Source organism: Mirounga leonina, unplaced genomic scaffold (genome assembly GCF_011800145.1).
Source record: "Mirounga leonina isolate KUSES-001 unplaced genomic scaffold, KU_Mleo_1.0 Mir_173, whole genome shotgun sequence".
NCBI classification, from domain to species: Eukaryota; Metazoa; Chordata; class Mammalia; order Carnivora; family Phocidae; genus Mirounga; species Mirounga leonina.
The window spans coordinates 70,978,391-70,997,989 of record NW_023270447.1 but is presented as its reverse complement, the minus strand read 5'-3'; the positions used below and the strand labels follow the sequence as shown (position 1 = coordinate 70,997,989).

The following is a 19,599-nucleotide window of genomic DNA, read 5'->3' as shown; positions in this document are numbered from 1 at the left end:
GGCTTGGCTTAAATTATCTAGAATCATTCACTTAATCTATGCCAAGATTTTTAAGGGGGGTGGGGGAGGAAAGGGAGTAAATTAGACCCATTAGCTAAAGGCTTGCTAAGAAGACTCCTTTTGAAAAAGAAAGTACCTACAACTACTAAAACACTACTTCTGCCTTCATGTGTACTAACTGGCCATACAAAGTTACTCAAGCTGGGGCATGAACTCAGACCCCAGCTATGGAATGCTAGAGGCAAAACTCACCTCCTTCACACACAGAGATTGTGTTAACCAAAAACACTTTCATTACCAGAAAGAAAAAACAAACAGAAAGCTTCCCAACCACAACATTAACCTATTGCAAGATTTTGGAAAGACAGAAGAGCTATTTCCCCATTACTGGAAGGGAAATAAAATCTCTTAACCTCAATTAATTTTAACAAAACTTAGTAATACCATTAAAGTGACTTCACATAACATTCCATGCTTCATAGAAATGTACACACCACTGGCCCTAAACCAATATGAGAACTTTAAACGAGCTATGACCAAAGAAATGCAAAGTACCCTTCAAGTAAAACCCAGTACAGTGTGCACAAGACCAGAGCATTAGTGACCAGGGTTACAAAGTGAAATTCCACTAGACTTCCATCATTCTTCATTCCAGTCATCAGCTTTACTCACTAAAATGTCCCCCTCATTGCTTCTAAGTATGTTTTCATTTCAGCACTACCAGACAAGAAATTCAGAACTTTGAAACCATACTTAGTAACTGCTTGTGAGCATAAAAGAAGGCACCTGGAGAGCTGAATTTCTCAGAGGAACGGAATCAAAAACCAGAAAGCCAAGCATTTGCTCTCCTCCTTGACAATAAAGGTTTACCTTTCCAATTTATACCCCAATGATAAGGGGGGAATAACTCAACTTTGCCCTCACGAAAATCACATCTTGGCTTTCCAAATCTGAATCGTGGGTTTCTCAGCATAATTTCAATCTAGCTCTATAAATCTGTCTGGTAGGCCTGGGTTACAACCTGCTCAAAGCAGTGTCCCACACACTTTTCTCTTCAGCCCCTAATTTGTTATTTTCTAATCCAGTAAGATCATGACGAAAGACACATTCTGGTCTGACATTTAGTAAACATAGGTTTACTTGAAGATGAGCAGTTATAAGCAGTCAATTCCCAGGGTGCCTCTTGGATTCATTCTCTGAGGGAAACAAGGACAGAGCTGGTCTGTGAACTTGAGGGGATGAGGGCCAGGGGTAGGGAGAAAGGTGGGAGTGAGGGACAGCTAAGCAGTGGGGTCAGGAAGCAGCAGGGTCAGGAAGCAAAGGCCTAGACAACTTTGATGTGTCCTAAGACAAATTGCTGAACTGCCCTGAGCCTCATTCTCTCTGTACTGATGAAGGAAATAATTTTCAATTTGTGATGATTAGAGATATTGTTGATGAGTGCCTAGCATGATGCCCACCACATAGGAGGTTCTCAATAAATGTATTCAGTGGCATCATACCAATGCAAAATAGCTGTAAATCACAGAAGGGACACTGAAAATTAATGTGAATTACTCAAGCACAATTCAAGAATTCTTGTTTTTGAACTTCTTTTTCTTCTTTTAGTCTCAAAAATGCCCTCTCACAAGATTACAAATATTTCCCTATTGGTTGTATCTTTTCCAACGAAAATTGTGATTTTTCTCCTGTATTTTGTAGGGAGTGTGAATAAACAGGACCAACTTCTCCTTTGGGTATAAGAAAGAATGTCGGCAGAAGGGACACCTCACTTGTTGATGAATTTTCATATAATAATGGATAGTCTCCATATAATAATGAAAAGAGAGCAAAGGAGATCAAAATATGTTCAATATGGCACTCATCTCTCTCCACACAAATTTGGAAATCTTTACTGAAAGCTCAAGGAAAAGCCTCTTCAAGTACCAGCCTCCATATGCAAATACAATCTGTCTATAATTTGTCAAACTTACTGGCTGAAGCAGCAGCCCTTGAACTCAAGGCTTCAAAAATGACTTCTAGAGCCTTGTCATAACATGCAAAGCCAGCAAAAGCAGGTGAACATGTAAGCAAGGCTGGTTCTGGGCCAAATTCTCTCAAAAGGAAACAACAGTACAATAAACATGTAGAAAGGTGCTAAAAGGTGAAGATCCTACTTCAAAGTAGTAACCGATGCAACAAGTCTCAAAGGAATAAACACCAAGAACCCCAAGACCCTAGTCAGATACTAAAAGGCAACCCTATCTTCCACTATTAACCATCAGTATAAATGTAAATCCTACACAGAGGCTAGAAGCAGCCCCAAAAGTACTAGAACTCCACATGCTTTGGCAAAGTAGTAGTGAGGCGGTCCATTAACTATTATCAGTGAAAACAGCTTGGACTGAAGGGGCAAGTGTATAAGAGATAAAGAAAAAGGAGATGGGAGGAAGGTGCTAGCATGCCAATTCTGGAAAGGAGAAAGGTGGAACCTATGGGTTCCAAGAGTGCTGTGCGAATGGGAAGAAAATTTAAATACCAACACGAGGGACATGGGCAAAGACAGAAGCAAACTTAGCAAAGCTCTTCTGAGTCTCTGGATCTTTCACAGAACCTAGCATTTCTCACTTTCCTCTAAAACAAACCCATCTCCACCCCTCACTTGTGTGGTAAGCAGCATGAGAAAGGACTCCTGCCTCCTGGTCCTCACGCCCTTACGTGATCCCCTTCCCTTTACTGTGAGCTGGACCTCGTGACTTGCTCCTAAGGAGTAACACATGGTAGGAGTGATGGCATGTCACTTTCAAGATTACCTTACAAAAAACTAACTACCTGTCTTGTTTCTTTCTCTTGCCCTCTTGCTCTCGTCTCTCTTGCCCTCTTGCTTGCTCACTTTAATAAAGCTCGCTATGTTGTGACCTGCCCTACAGAGAGACTCACATGGCAAAAAAACAAGAAAGGTCATGGAACATCAATTCATTAAGAACTGAGGCCCTCCGTCCAACAACCTGTGAGGAACTTAATCCTGACATCAACCTTGTGAGTGAGGTGGGAAGCAGACCCTTCCCCAGCTGAACTCTGAGATCACTGCAGCCCCAGTTGGAATCCTGAGTGCAGCTTGTAAGGGACCCTGAAACGGGATCTTTCGAAGCCATGACTGGGTTGCTGACCTACAGAAACTATGAGGTATCAACAACTCTGTTGTTTTAAGCCACTAAATTTTGAGGTGATCTGCTAGGTAGCAACAGGAACTAATACAAATATATCTGAATGGGTTGTTTTGATAGTCTACACAGTTCTTTACAAGTTTGTTTTTAAGAAGCATGTCTCGTTCCATTTCGAGTATCTAAAATCCAAGTGCTTTTGAATTTGGAAAAAATTACATGCTTTCTATTTCATGTTCTCCCCTACTTTGTCTTATAGCCCTTCTGTATTAAAAAATGTATTAACTTATGCAAAATTAGATCGGCTTAGACATATTAAGCTTACCAAGAACTAGTAGCAATCACATATCCAAGTCAACTAAAGACATTAACTGTTCAAATCTGATCAGAGTAAAAGAAGCTGTATCTATTGAGTTATAAAATAAAACTAAGTGATGATGAGTATCCAATTTTTACTTCAAATTCAACAGCAACCCTCTGGAGGTAACATCTCCACAGTACTGGCTAAAACATACTTGTTCTCCAACCCACTGGCATCAACGCTGGGAGTTACCAAACCTTCACTGAAGCCCCACCTAATCAAATTTAAATCCAACTATTATATTATATTCCTGCTTACCCCATCAAGAACTTGGAAATAAAAACTGTTCTCTGACAGGACAAAAAAGAACAGATCACAGCAGAGGTTTACAAAATTTACTTTAAAGAACGATTAAGCAATAAGAGGATTAAAAGATTTGACAATTCCAAAGGAAGATAACTGGAATTAGGAAGGAGTCCAACAAAAGCAAAAGAGACTCAGGTAGTCAGATATAAGTAGTACGACCCAGTTGGCATATTTAGGGAGAGGGCATATGATGCACAAACAAGCCTATCCTTATAAAAGCAATTAATGAATCAAGCTACATAGTAGCTTGATTACACTAGCCACTAAAAATATCCAAGTAACTTCCCAGGCTCAGACTCTGCTTAGCAAGCAAACTTCTTATGAGAACTTGGCTTCCTCCTATAGCCAAGCATGCTGATCACTGAACACAATTACCCTGTCCACTTGAGAGTTATTATTTCTCCTTATAAATTAGTAAACTGCATTTTGGTTTTCAGACAGAATTCTCTTGTGGTTCTCCTTAGTGTAGGTCAATCCCATAATCTAATACCTCTGAATTAGTGATGGAAATCCCTTTCAAGACCTACAAACTGAGAACCAGGATTTGAGAAGTCCCAGCATCCTCCTCAGCCATACAACAGACCTCATGCTCTTCCCTGTCTTGTCCCATTAAATGGGATTCCTAGCTGCCCCAAACCCCCAAAAGTGTCAGTTCTCAAATCTTTGGGAAAAAAAACCACACACTGTTTATCCCAGTTTGAACCACAGGTTTATAAAAGAAAAAGACTTATAGAAAGTAAAGAAATCAGTAAGCTTATTCATGAGGCTTCTGGAGAACAAGAGAGAAATCAAGTACTAGTTTACAAGCAATGTCAGCCACTTGGAAAACCTCTAAATTTTGTTTGGAAACACCTTTTCTCTTTCATCATCTAACAAGAGACAATACCCAAAGCCACACTTGCACAATCAATTACAACATTAGCCCCCACAAACAGCCCTTTAAACAGACGTGGAGACACTAAAGGTCTTATTTTTAAGAAATAATATAGTAGTAAAACACATGCCAGTGCTCTGAAATCATTTTTAAAGACCAACCTGGTTTTAAATCCCAATTCAGAATTTAACCCCTCTTGGCTTCAGTTTTCTCACCTATAAAATGAACTGTAGTGAACATTAAATGTGATCTGTGTAAAAAAGCAATACAATGTTGAGCCCTGAACAACCACTAAAAAAAATCAGCTGCTACTATGATTTAAGAACATTACTAATGACTAGTCAATGAAATGTTCCTAGGTACTCAGCTAGCAGATGTGAGCACAGCATCACCAGCCCACTTCAGTGTAAATCCCATAAAATTAAGAGCTCTAACAAAAGAGCCATGATTACAGCTTTGCAGAAACAAAGAGGCAAGATGATTATTAAGGACTGGAATTGTGTGACCACACAGTCACTAATATCTGCACAGGAAAGTATCAGTGAGGTTTCCTGATGTTCTCAACACTAAATGCACACTCCAAGTACTCTGTACTCAAGAGGAATAAAATACCAGGTAACTGCTTACACACTCAACAGAGGCTGCATAGAGCTGTTTCTCAGAGCAGAAATTAGGCTTCTAAAGGAGTACTATTCACAGGGGTGCATGCTACAGCCCTGCAGGCACGATCAGGTTTGATCATGTTACCTGGCAATGCAAACTTCCAACACAAGCTCAGTTTCATCACTGGAATGTAACCAATGCAAGAGTCAAATACCTGGTATTTTAGCCAGGTAGTAAGATACAGTCCCCTCCCGAAGAATGAAGGGGGGGAAATCGGAGGGGTAGACGAACCATGAGAGACAATGGACTCTGAAAAACAAACTGAGGGTTCTAGAGGGGAGGGGGGTGGGAGGATGGGTTAGCCTGGTGATGGGTATTGAGGAGGACACGTTTTGCATGGAGCACTGGGTGTTATGCACAAACAATGAATCATGGAACACTACATCTAAAACTAATGATGTAATGTATGGGGATTAACAATAAAAAATTTTTTTAAAAAAAGTGGATTGTGGTGATGGTTGCACAACTCTGTGAATATACAAAAAATATTGAATTATACACTTCAAATGGGTGAATTGCATGGTATGTGCATAATATTTCAATAAAGCTATTAAAAAAAAAGAAAAAAGATACAGTCCCCTCCCAAATTTCTTAATCTCTTAGTACATATTCTCATTACATTCTCATTGCATTAAAATAGAATTTGACATCAACTCAAAGAAAGGACCACTCAGAACTGACTGAAATAAAGTATAGTTGGTAACCACTGACAGTCACATGTTCTAGGCAGAGTTCTGATGTATGACAATTGTATAATTTTCAGAAATCCCTTCTCAAAAGCTTAATGCCCTAGGGATTTACCTAATCCCACCCCCCATGCCATAAAGGGTTGTTGTGATATCAAGTGAGACAGTACACAAAGTGCTTTCATAAATACTATGAACTACACTCATTAAGTCATTAAAAAAGCTTTAACAAGAAACAGTTTAAATATAAAAGTATACATCAACATACTTTACAAGACTTTTTTTAAAAAAGGTACATCCATTCACTGTTAGGACAATTCTTTGGGAAAGGGTTCAGAAAATAAATACATCAAGAGTCACATTCGTTCCTGAGAATTTATCTCAACAACAGCAAAAAGACAATTCAAAAGGAAAAAAAAACCTCTACATTCAAAGTCTAAGAGTAAAAACGTTGGGAGCAAGCTAAATGTTCACCAAGGTAGCTGTGGTACAACAATGGAAGCTCACCCAAAAGAGCCATGACGACTATATGTAATGTTTACCAAAAAAATACTAACTTTTAAAAAAGTAAAATACAAAATTGCATGTGTAAAGACTACTTCTCCTTGTGTACCCTTCCCTTTTGGATCAAAACCGTAAAGAAAAATAAAAACTGAAATAGGTGTTTATTGGTGTGGTGGGATTATGAACGATTTGCTACAAAATATAATATACTTTTATGATTTAGAACTGATTTTCTACAAATAAAAATTGAGATTATAGTGGTATGGAATTCACTACAAATAAGGCATTTTCTCTTAAGCAGACACTCTTCACTTCAACCTAATTTCACAGTAACAAAAGTTAGTGGCAATTTTAAGGAGAGAGCTCACCGTATGGTTCAAGTATTTCTAAGCAAGCAGATAATAACATCTAATCCACTCTGAAAACTGTAGCTTACATAAAGAATGTTGAATGTGTTCAATGGTTTAATCACAAGCCAGTTATTTTTTTAATTAAAAATAAATATAGGGGTGCCTGGGTGGCTCAGTCGGTTAAGCATCTGCCTTCAGCTTAGGTCATGATCCCAGGGTCCTGGGATGGAGCCCCGCACTGGGCTCCCTGCTCAGCGGGGAGTCTGCTTCTCCCTCTCCCTCTGCCCCTCTGCACCTCCACCCCGCCACCAGTCGTGCTCTCTCTCTTGCTCGCTCTCTCTCAAATAAGTAAATAAAATCTTTAAAAAAAAAAGTATATTTTCTCTTTCAGTTTCAGTTAAGGAATAGGATCTTCTCAATTCAAACTTCCTGTTTATGTATCTACTAATTAAGGAAGTGCCCTGCATTCTTTTTAATCAGTTAGGCAATTCTTATATGTCAAGATTATTTTTAAATGTTAAAACATTTTTGCCCTCGGGGCGCCTGGGTGGCTCAGTCGGTTAAGCGGCTGCCTTCGGCTCGGGTCATGATCCCAGGGTCCTGGGATCGAGCCCCACATCAGGCTCCCTGCTCAGCGGGGAGCCTGCTTCTCCCTCTCCCTGACTCTCTGCGTACTTGTTCTCTCTCTCTGTCAAATAAATAAAATCTTTAAAAAAAAAAAAAAATTTTTTTTGCCCTCTCCATTACATTAAAATAAAAAAAAAAAAAAAAAGAAAAACCCTAAGAATCAATATTTGGTATAAGTTTTTCACATTTTTCTACCAGGCAGATTCAGAACCTGGCACCTAGTAATTATTGCTTAAGCTGTTCATCTAGGTGTCAAGATGCTCACTACTGAAAACAAATTTCCACATTAATGTTCTCTTAATATCTCTTGTGATTAAAATTTAATGGACTCCTTTTAAATAAAGAAAAGTTTAATATTTTACATAATTATGTGGTATATAAAATTAACAGGTTTTTTGAAAAATATTTTCCAGCTATCAAGCACTTTTCATAAGCATGGTCAATAGCTACATCTAACATCCTTTAGAAACACTCCCACCCCTAAGGATGAAATGACATAAATCACTTAGGCCTGGCCAATATGAGGTAAAATTTGACCTTCTCTCTCACATCTGGAAAACCACTACTGCTTTTCTGGCTACTGAAAAATTTCAAGAGTTTCAGCATCTGAAATACTGATGTCAAAAAGTAAAGCATTACTTGAACAGGCCCTGAAATGCACAGCCTGTATGTAGTAGCCACTACTAGAAATTAGAAATAAAAGTAGTAAAATACACACTTCACCCAAAGAGAAAACTAAAAAAAAAAAAACCTATCAGGAGTCAAAGTGATATAGCTCTAAGGCTTTCATTTTAAGAGAAGCATACAATGCTTCAGACTGTTAAACTTCACCACCTACTTCAGATGAAGAAAGGAACACTACACTGGCAATAGGACTGGTCAGGACTGCCATAGAGGAGGGGGAGAGTTCAGAGTGAGAAGAGTGGGAAGGACTCTCCACAAAGAGCAAAGACAGAAAGAAAGAAAAGCAGGTGGGACACATGCCCACCAAGAAGAAAGGAGTCTGGACAGCAGGACAGAGAAGCAGTAAGGAGAGGTAGAAAAGGCAATTAGTCCAGTGACCAGTGAGGCTTCGTGGGTCACCAAAGCACTAGGCTCTTAATCCAACAGGCAGCAACGGGAAGTAACATCATAAAAATTAAGTTCAGAAAATTAATCTGACATTCCTCCATAAAATGGGATGAGGGCAACTTAAATGGATGCTGAGAAGCTAAGCGAAGAGGTCACTGCAGTAACTAGGCATGAAACAGTAAGAGAGGGGACCTGTGGTAATGGGGCAAGGAAGGTATAAAATGGCTGCTTAGATGCCTCTCTCAGCTTTCAAAGCATTTAAAAAAAAAAAAAAAAACTGGGGCGCCTGGGTGGCTCAGTCAGTTAAGGGTCTGCTCAGGTCACAATCCTAGGGTCCTGGGATTGAGTCCCACATATGCAGCCTCCCTGCTCAACGGGGAGTCTGCTTCTCCTTCTCCCTCTGCCCCTCCCCCCACAACTCATGTTCTTTCTTGCATGCTCTGCTCTCTCTCAAATAAATAAAAATAAAATAAAATAATAAAAAAACAAAACTATGTAATTTCAAAAATGAGGATTCACAGCCCATTATGATGATCAAGAATGATGTAAGTATGCATAAGCAAGTCTATCACTGAAATTCTTTTAACCAGAAATCTACTCTGTAGAGTCAACTGAGTGCAAAGTCTAGATGAAAACAGGACCCCAGTATATACAAACATGGTATTCCGAGTTTAAGTTCACAAGTTAAAGTTTTTAGAATGCCCTGAAGATCCATGGTGGGTTGCTGGGGAACAGTATGAGCAAAAAGACCAATCAAGTAGACATAAGAATTTGGTAAATCTAAAATTTTAGGACAACCACAGGTTAGACAGAATTGCAGTCAGTTCAACTGATGACTGAACTCCACAGTGCACCCTTCAAAGGAGCACAGCAGTTCTTGACCACACAGAGAACACAATCACTGTGAATGACTTCATGTGGGAAATGAAACACACACAAAACACTGGTCACACTTACATAAAAAAATTCAGAGATACCATTAGCACCTCAATCTCCATGTTCTTTTGTGATAAATTACCCTGGGGCAAGCTCCAAACCAAGCTGCACACCTTTTCACCAATCCAATGACAGTAAAATTCTGTATACCTTCCCCGTTCAAATTATTGGAACAGGGCCAAAAGAGACTTTTCTCTGCTCTCTTGTAAAACTTGATAGACTGAAAGTAAACTATGTTCAGAAAATGAAGAAATCCAGGGTGAACTAGGCTTTTCTGCAGGACAAAGGAACAGATGTAAGGGAACAGAGGACTATGTTACCTTGGCTACCTATAGGTAGCTATCTATAGGTTACCTACAGATAAGGTCGTTTGTTTTCGTACATGTATAAACTATATGGTTTGACCTATAACATAACCACATTCATATGTTACACTAGGTCTAGACTTAATCATTATATAAGTGATTCCTGCAGTAGCACGTAAGAGCCCAATGTGCAAAAGATAAGCCTCCAGATCACTTAGGAAACCTGTAAAGTTCATGAATAAAACCATGAAAACATCTAGATTTGCTTCATGACCTACCCACCTCATATCCGCAAAGCAGGAAACAGCTGAACTAAGAAAAGAGAGAGTCCTTTGCCTCAAGATGGGAGCAAATACTTAAACCCACCCACATACCCAGTCAGCCTCCGGGCATTTTTAATTATTGAATTTGACAAGACAAAGATCTCAGTGTACCAGATATGGATAAGTTCCCTTTTCATGCACTCCAGGAGATGAAAATTTCATAGATATGACTACTATGTATACCAGGAAGACTGATACAGAAAATTACTTCCTCTACATGCTTTCCTATAATGAGAATCACAGACTGCATTAATCAATCAAGAGACAACGGATTAATTGGTTAATTCTGGATCCTCATCAGCAAAATAATAGTGGAAGAGAGAATTACACACAATACTGTTTAATACACACTTGAACAAGAAATATAACAACAAAAGTAATTCCTCTTTTCTAACACTATTATGTCTGGTTGTGTATATATAATGAGGGTATTTCCATGTCTCAGCAGATGGCCCAGAGAAAGTGTCCCATTGATCTAGTTACAACTATATTAAACAAAAGATCCTCTATAATAAATCCCTTATATCAGATTCAACTTGGATGGTAACAGCATTGCTGATTTACTATTCATCTTATGTACTCGTCTTAGCAAAAGTAATAATCAAATAGTTTGAAAATGTAAAAATATGCAGAGAAGGGTGAATGAATAGAGGCTTTTCAGTTTTGTTAGTTCTTCATCTTCCCCTTCACAACCCCATATCCCTCGGGATGGAAAAGTAATCTGAATAAAGAATACAGGCAATAAATACTTACTGAATTGAACTAAGGTCCCTTAAAGGGAGGGCAATACCAACTTCTGGAATAAAAGAGAAAATAAAGAGGAATCCATGCTTAGAAAAAAAGTATGTGTGTAAGATTCATTCAACACCATATATTAGGCAGCCACTGTTTACAAAGTATGTTATTGGCTGAAGCCCCTGCCCTCAACAAACTTATGTGCAAGGAAATAGAAAACATTTATACAAATCACTACATATAAAATAAACTAGGGCCTTAAGAATGACACAAATAACTTGCTACTTGAATTCCTCTCCATAGCCTTCTGGTTGGTTAGAGGAAGAAAGATTTTATAGAGGAGCTGTTCACTCTAGATTTTAAATAATGGGTAGACTCTGGACATGCAGAAATAAATAACAGAAAAACCCAAGATTTGGAGTGACAAAGATGTGAGTTCAACCTCTCTAATCCCTTTTTGCCTGGTCTATTAAAGGACATCATAACACTGCAGGACCCCTGTGAAAACTATAATGTATATAAAGTGGTTAGCAAAGCACCTGGAAAATCATACATGCTCAATATATTGCAGCTATTATTATTCCTGAGCCTAACAAAATAGAACTTGGGAGTCAAATCCACATCTTGAATACTCATGACCTTAGCTGGAGTCACTTGACCTTGGTACTCATTTTCCTCATGTAAAAACCATGGTACAAATATCTCCCAAAAATCTGTTGGGACATTCACATAGGCAATGAAATCAATGCCAAAGTATCTTTAAAAGTGTTAATGCGGGCGCCTGGGTGGCTCAGTTGGTTAAGCGACTGCCTTCGGCTCAGGTCATGATCCTGGAGTCCCAGGATCGAGTCCCGCATCGGGCTCCCTGCTCAGCAGGGAGTCTGCTTCTCCCTCTGACCCTCACCCCTCTCATGCTCTCTCTCTCTCTCTCTCTCAAATAAATAAATAAAATCTTTAAAAAAAAAAAAAAAAAGAAAAGAAAAAGTGTTAATGCATTATTGTAGTTCTTTAGTTGGCTTACCCTCAAATAAAGCATAGTGATGTGGATGAAAAGAATGAACACATTTTAGCCAAAGGAGGGTAAAAGGGGAGAAATTTAATGAAGAGAGACTAAGTATGTGGATAAGTTATATCGTGCTGCAAAAGAACATGTTTTCCTGCATTCAAACATTGCAAGACAGCTCAACATATACAATGGTAGGTCTGTCTAGTCATCCCAATATAGGATAGAAGGCAGATATTGGAATGAGTGGGGTTCCAAACAGGTCTCAAAGTGACGGGACAGAATTCAGAACCAGGTTCCAAATGTCAGATGCATCCACATTCTCAAAGTTAGAAGACACTTTCTTCTATCTTGTTCTTCAAAATGCGCAATCCCAAAACTATTATGGATCCCAGGAACTTCCCCAAACAATATTCTTTAAAAGGTCCCTTCATCTCTAACACACAGTCACTAATCTAATACAAGAAAGTTATGAACTAAGATCTCATTCCTCCAGATCACCTGGTCTGGCTAGCTATGTTTTCTCTGAAGTAAACATTACAATAGCAAGATGCCAAAAATGCCCAACAACCAAATGGTATCAATACAAAGTTCAAGGAACTAGGCAGATTTACCATTCCTGTCCATACTCAAAGGTACATTTTGAGGAAAAAAGGATTCATTACACTGGTCAGCTGTTTTTACATTAATACATCAAAGGCTTTATTAATTTTTCTCCCCTTTTCTGCAAGAAAGGATGCATGATTTTGCTGGCAGACAATATCTCCTTTCCAAAATTCAATCCATTTTGGAGTCAACTGAGTTACTCTTATGGGACTCTAGGTACAAGAAGCTGCCAGTGTAAGGTAGCCCTTCTTAGGCTGTAAATCCTAAAAGTACTTTTAGCCAGCCCAAAAGCCTCCAATTCCACAAGCCATTCTGTTTGCCATGATGGAAAGATGTGGAAAAGAACTTAACAGACTTGGTATCCACATCGGGTTTCCACTTGCCCTGATTTCAAAATTAGCACCCAGAAGCCCTTAGAGACAGACACTTCAGTGCCTTAGACAGGTGCAGACCGGTGAATGAGTCACTTAGAAAACCCAGTGACAAGTTACAGAACCTCAGCATCACAAGGGGGAACACAATCTAAAAAGACATCTTTTAGATGCTCTCTGGCATATCCTAGAAAAAGTAGAACTGTTCCTCTTTTCTATCTTTTTAAAGATAGAGAAATAAGGACAAACTCCAAAATCTTAGACTTGAAAGAGTCCTGGGAAACTAGTCCAATACCTTTGTCTTCAGATGGGAAAAAGCAAAGTCCAAAGAAGATGAACATCTAAGCCACGGCTGGACGGTGGCTTCAGAGTTCGGGTCCCGAGAGAGCTCTATCGCCAAGGTATACCTTTCTTTTTTTTTTTTTTTTTAAAGATTTTATGTATTTGACAGAGAGAGACACAGCGAGAGAGGGAACACAAGCAGGGGGAGTGGGAGAGGGAGAAGCAGGCTTCCCGCCGAGCAGGGAGCCCGATGTGGGACTCGATCCCGGGACTCCAGGATCATGACCTGAGCCGAAGGCAGTCGCTTAACCGACTGAGCCACCCAGGCGCCCCAAGGTATACCTTTCTTTGAGTGAGGATCTCTCCAGCTCTCCAAATCACTACGAAATCCCTCCAATAGCCATTCTGCTATTTTACACTTACAGAGAGAATGCCTATGTAATGTCTAATGAGAATCTGCAGCTTTATTTAAAATGTATCTCACCTTATTCTACTTCCAGGGAACAAGATAGGATTCATTATGTCCCCACATACAAGAGTACTTGCCAGATCTCCTTCCTCAGGTTTACAAACTTGTCTATTCTAAATTTTTCTATCGCTTCAGTTTTCTAAAACAAAGATGAAGGGCCACATATCTACATTGCATTTATTCCTGAAATAATCACTACTATCTTAACGTCCCTGAAAGTGGTCAAGTTTCCTACATGTAAAACATTAAGGAATCTTAAACAGAAAAAGTCCTCAGCTTTTAAAAATTAGAAAACCAATTATGCAACAGAAGGTGCCTTTTCTGCCAATAGCTCTGCCCTTGGCAAATCCATCCTTTTTTAGGACACAGAAAGTAGTAACGCTGCTGCCCTCCCCCAGGTGGAGCAAATAAGTCCTACAAGATCCTAAACCAAACCAATGCAGAAACCAAGTCCAGTAACCCAAGGTTAGTGAGCCTTCCTCAGTACTACAAAGATACACTCTTAAATATTCAACAGGCTCATCTTTTCATATATAAATTTAAAAAGCTCCTCCAAAATGTGCCTTTAAATTTTCAGGACTACAGGGCGCCTGGGCGGCTCAGTTGGTTAAGCAACTGCCTTCGGCTCAGGTCATGATCCTGGAGTCCCAGGATCGAGTCCTGCATCGGGCTCCCTGCTTGGCAGGGAGTCTGCTTCTCCCTCTGACCCTCCTCCCTCTCATGCTCTCTGTCTCTCATTCTCTCTCTCTCTCAAATAAATAAATAAAATCTTTAAAAAAAAAAAAAAATTTCAGGACTACAACTTTAAGTTGAATGAAAGTGACCAGCAAGGAGACTAGCTAAAATATTAGTGTTTTTTTGGTTTTTGTTTTTAAAGATTTTATTTATTTATTTGACAGAGAGAGACAGTGAGAGAGGGAACACAAGCAGGGGGAGTGGGAGAGGGAGAAGCAGGCTTCCCGCTGAGCAGGGAGCCCGATGCGGGGCTCAATCCCAGGACTCTGGGATCATGACCTGAGCCCGAAGGCAGATGCTTAACGACTGAGCCACCCAGGCACCCCTAGCTAAAATATTTGAAAATAATTTCTGGCCCTACTCCTAAGATATTTTACTATCTCCTTTTTTATGTTGACTTTCAAGAATAAGAGGCAACTAAAGCACTGCATTTACTTGCATTTTGAGTCCTTCGGCTAAGAACAACTGTACTTCAGACAACGAGCAAGGTTTGAGATGTTTTAAGTAGCCACTTCTTAGCAAGATTTCAAATTTTTTTAAAAAATGCTCTAAATTTTGCAAAGTGACACCAAGAGGGTAGTATTGGCTTTGATGAAAAAAAATGTTAACAAGAGCCAAGCAGCACTAACTTTACCAGAGATCAATTACTCTGAATGGAGCCAATTCTCTTTCAATTCTAAAGATTCACGCATTCTTGATACAGGTATTGTTTACCCTAATGAAGACTCACACAAGTGCAAGCACACATACACACCCACACCAATACACATGTAGTAAGTGTAGCAAAAATACACTGTGGCTGGCTGAAAAGTCAATGCAATTTACTTCAAATTTTAGTGTTCATATAGGTAAAGACTATATTTATACACATCCCCTCTCCCAGAGATGTTTCATTGCTTAAAGGGAAGGAAATTTAATGAAGTTAAACTAATTAGAAGCTGTGCTTATATTATAAAAGCTTATTAATTCTTCATTTCTCTTTTGCCGTTCTCCCTTGTAACGCTGCAAAACAAAAACAAAAACAAAAACACGTTCTCAGGGAGCCTGGGTGGCTCAATCAGGTCCATAAGCATCTAACTTGGTTTCGGCTCAGGTCATGATCTCAGGGTCCTGGGATGGAGCCCCATGACCGGCTCGACGCTCATGGGGGAGTCCACTTGAGGATGCTCTCCCTCTCCCTAATAAGTAAATCTTTAAAAAAAAAAAAATCCTCCCATCCTGCACCTCTGCAGATCCTAACTAAACCAGAAAATGTTTCCCAAGTCTTACACTTTAACTTCCATTCAAGTAATCACAAACTAGTCTGGCCGATACTGATCACTCCCTTCCCTAAATTAGAACCATATATAGGAAACATTATACATTCTTTTTGTTGTCATTCGTATTCACTGCCTCCTTGACTAGCTACAGAGTAGCTCCTTGAGTACAGAAACCTCACTCTATACTTAGTTTGTCTCCTTTGTGCCTAAACAGTAGGTTATGCTTCCAAAAAATAGGGGTACCAATGGGGTGCCTTGGTGGCTCAGTTAATGAAGGGTCAGCATCTGACCCTTGATTTCAGTTCAGGTCATGATCTCAGGTTTGTCTCTCTCCCTCTGCTCCTCTCCCAGCTTCACGCCCACCCTCTCTCTCTCAAATAAATAAATGAGTAAAATCTTTTAAAAAATAAAATAAAATTTAAAAAGTACAGGCACCTGGCTGGCTTAGTCAGTAGAGCTTGTGACTCTAGATCTTCAGGGTCATGAGTTCCAGCCCCACACTGGGGTAGAGTTTGCTTTAAAAAAAAAATAACTTCCAGGGGCACCTGGGTGGCTCAGCCATTAGGCGTATGCCTTCGGCTCGGGTCATGGTCCCAGGGTCCTGGGATGGAGCTCCGCATCGGACTCCTTGCTCTGCAGGAAGCCTGCTTCTCCCTCTCCCACTCCCCCTGCTTGTGTTCCCTCTCTCGCTGTGTCTCTGTCAAATAAATAAAATCTTTAAAAAATAAAAAATAAATAACTTCCAGGGTGCCTGGGTGGCTCACTTGGTTAAGCATCTGCCTTTGGTTCGGGTCATCCCAGGGTCCTGGGATCAAGCCCCACATTGGGCTCCCTGCTCTGCGGCAAGCCTGCTTCTCCCTCTCCCTCTGCCTGCCGCTCTGCCTACTTGTGCTATCTCTCTGTCAAATAAATAAATAAAATCTTTAAATAAATAAATATTAATTGAAAAAAATAACTTCTGGGGTGCCTCGGTGGCTCAGTCGGTTAAGCATCTGCCTTCGACTCAGGTCATGATCTCTAGGTCCTAGGATCGAGCCCTGCATCAGGCTCCCAGCTCAGCGGGGAGTCTGCTTCTCTCCCCCTGCTTGTGCTCTTTCTATCTCTATCGCTCTCAAATAAATAAATAAAATCTTTTAAAAAATTAAATTAGGGGCACCTGGGTGGCTCAGTCGTTAAGTATCTGACTTCAGCTCAGGTCATGATCCCAGGGTCCTGGGATCAAGCCCTGCCATCAGGCTCCCTGCTCGGTGGGAGGCCTGCTTCTCCCTCTCCCGCTCCCCCTGCTTGTGTTCCTGCTCTCGCTATCGCTCTCTGTCAAATAAATAAATAAAATATTTTTTAAAAATAAAGTCTATTTAAAAAAATAAATAATTAAAAATTAAAATTAATAATTAAAAATTTTTTTTAATTTTTAAATAACTTCAGTATCTGTATTTTGGGAGGGATGCATATTAGGCATTTTTTTAAATCCTCCCCCAAAACATCAATTTTTATACAGCTCACCAAGATGAGATTTTTACCATCAATCATTTTATAAGTATTGGCTTCATATACTCTAAGGAAACATGCTCTGGAGAGGAAACCAGGTCAGAATCCCAAAATCCATCATATGTGATCTTGGGCAAATTAATTCATATATCTCAGCCTATTTCTTTATCTGGATAATAGATCCATCCTGATAGAGTTATTGATGAGACAATGCATGCAGACCCCTTAGAACCTATGGAATACATGGCCAGCAAATGGTAATTATTATTACTCTATGAATAAATAATGAGGAATGCAGAAGGAAGAGTAACACTGCATTACTGCTGGAATATACTTTGGTTATCTACATATGCCTACATCCAGGTCTGAGGAATTATATATGGATACCAAAAAAATAACATTTCTAACAAAAATAAGAAGAGTGAGGTTTGGAAACCTTGTGGGGGAAAAGGCATTTTTGGAAGGGAAAAATGACTTAAAAATATTATTGTCGCCATTTAAATAAAATCAACTTTCTACTCAATTTTGTTCACTATTCTTCAATTAGACTTAAGCCTTTAGAGATTATAAAGTATTGTGTACAAAATAGCAAACGGCATTCCTTTATTTTGTATAATTAATTTTTAAAATCTGGGATTAGATTTTTGGTACAGTAGACCAGGCTAAAATCACAAGATAAACATGGTTTCCCCTCTATACTTAGTATCTGATTCATCTGTTAACTTTCTGTTCAAATTTTGCTCCAGGGTGCCTGGGTGGCTCAGTTGGTTGGGCGACTGCCTTCGGCTCAGGTCATGATCCTAGAGTCCCTGGATTAAGTCCCGCATCAGGCTCCCTGCTCGGCGGGGAGTCTGCTTCTCCCTCTGACTCTCCCCCGTCTCACGTGCTCTCTCTCGTTCTCTCTCAAATAAATGAATAAAATCTTTAAAAAAAAAATTTTTTTTGCTCCACAAGCTAATTGAGAAAAATCTCTTCCCCAATAACCATATAAGGTTTATTGCTGTGCACTATTTTAATGATATCAGGCAGGTACAGGAGACATAAAACCACCTACCTATCTTCTCTTAAAGCTCTAGGGGAAAAACAAGAACAGACCCAAAACCCATAATCCAAGATGACAGGACACTGGGACTCCAACCACAAGATGATTCAGAAAAGTTGGAAACAAAATCTTTTAACACAGGAAGCAAGACTCTCAAAACCAAAACCACCAAAAGAGTTTAACTAATGCCTAACCACAAAGGCAGTCAATGAATATTTACTACAAATCAGAAGAAGAATTACCTTAATTTTGAATCCTCAGAACCTAGCACAGTGCCTAGATCAAAGAATATTTGCTAAATCAAAGAAAAAAATGTATTTAATGATTGGTATAAAAGAGAATCCAGAATACAGCTATTCTCCCTCCTTCAAAACATTAAAATAGATGTGAGAGATATTAAATATTGGATATGCAAAAAATAAAACAGACGGAAAAAACCTACAGTTACTCTCCAGAACAAGAGAACCACAAGCATATGCCCCCAGCTTGAGAACCTAGCATACCTCTATTAATTCAAACTGTATGTTCTACCTTATCACCAATACATTCTTATTGTCAACAACTAGGATCACCAGAAGTCAGTTGTACTTTATACTCCCATTTCTTTTAGAATTATGGCACTCTTCCCTATCCATGTTTGGGTGACAGTAAATTTTGTTCTTGCAAATTTTAAACATTATAAACAAACCAAAATTCTTGTTCTGTAATTCTGTGTAGGTAAGGGAGGACTGACTGAGGCCTTTACCTTCTGGAATTATTTCACCAGAAATCTAACAATTTCCTCTTCATAATGGAGCTCTAAACAACCTACTCAGAAAATGGCACTACTCTAAAAATAGGTTATCAACATGTTCTGATTAGCAGCCAATCTAAGACTCCCTTCCACTGTAAAAAGAACCTAGCAACTGGATAATGAGACAAAAGTAAGGACATCTGATGTATATAAAATTATTTTGTAAAATTTAAAGCCTCAATTTACAACTGACTGGTTAATATAATCATCAATAATTTATGCTCATGTTTTGGTTGCTTTGTTTTGTTTTTAAGACATTAGGGTAAGATTAACATTCTTCCTATAATGAGATCATTTTGGTAAAATTCTGCAATATCCCACTTCTATCATGAGGATGGCAACAAGGAAAAGCAAGCACATACTTCTGGAGACTAAATTCAGACACATTTGATGAAAGACAGCTCCAAACTTCCCTTAAAAACAGTCCCATTTTTCTGACACACCAGTTCACTTACCTCTCCCATCGCTCTTCCCTCCAGAGCAAGTGCTTGAAAATCATGATTCAGTTCATCCATAGAACGTACCTATCATTCAAAACAGAGAAAGGGAAAATTTCAAGTTAGCATCTTGAATTTCACATACACATTAAACACAACTGAAAGGCTTTTCTATGTTTACTTTCAGATACTAACAAAGACAGTAACAATAATCAAGTGACTGACATTAA

The 19,599-nt window shown here is 39.2% G+C and overlaps 1 protein-coding gene across 13 annotated transcripts in view; it reads right to left on the bottom strand.

The window, feature by feature from the left end:
* Window positions 1-19,599, bottom strand: part of PUM1 (pumilio RNA binding family member 1) — a 139,936-nt gene that overhangs the window by 72,302 nt on the left and 48,035 nt on the right. For all 13 annotated transcript variants that reach the window (XM_035019262.1, XM_035019264.1, XM_035019267.1 and 10 more), the window contains one exon: window positions 19,388-19,456. In XM_035019262.1, the coding sequence (XP_034875153.1) occupies window positions 19,388-19,456 (69 nt within the window). The remainder of the gene's footprint in view (window positions 1-19,387; window positions 19,457-19,599) is intronic.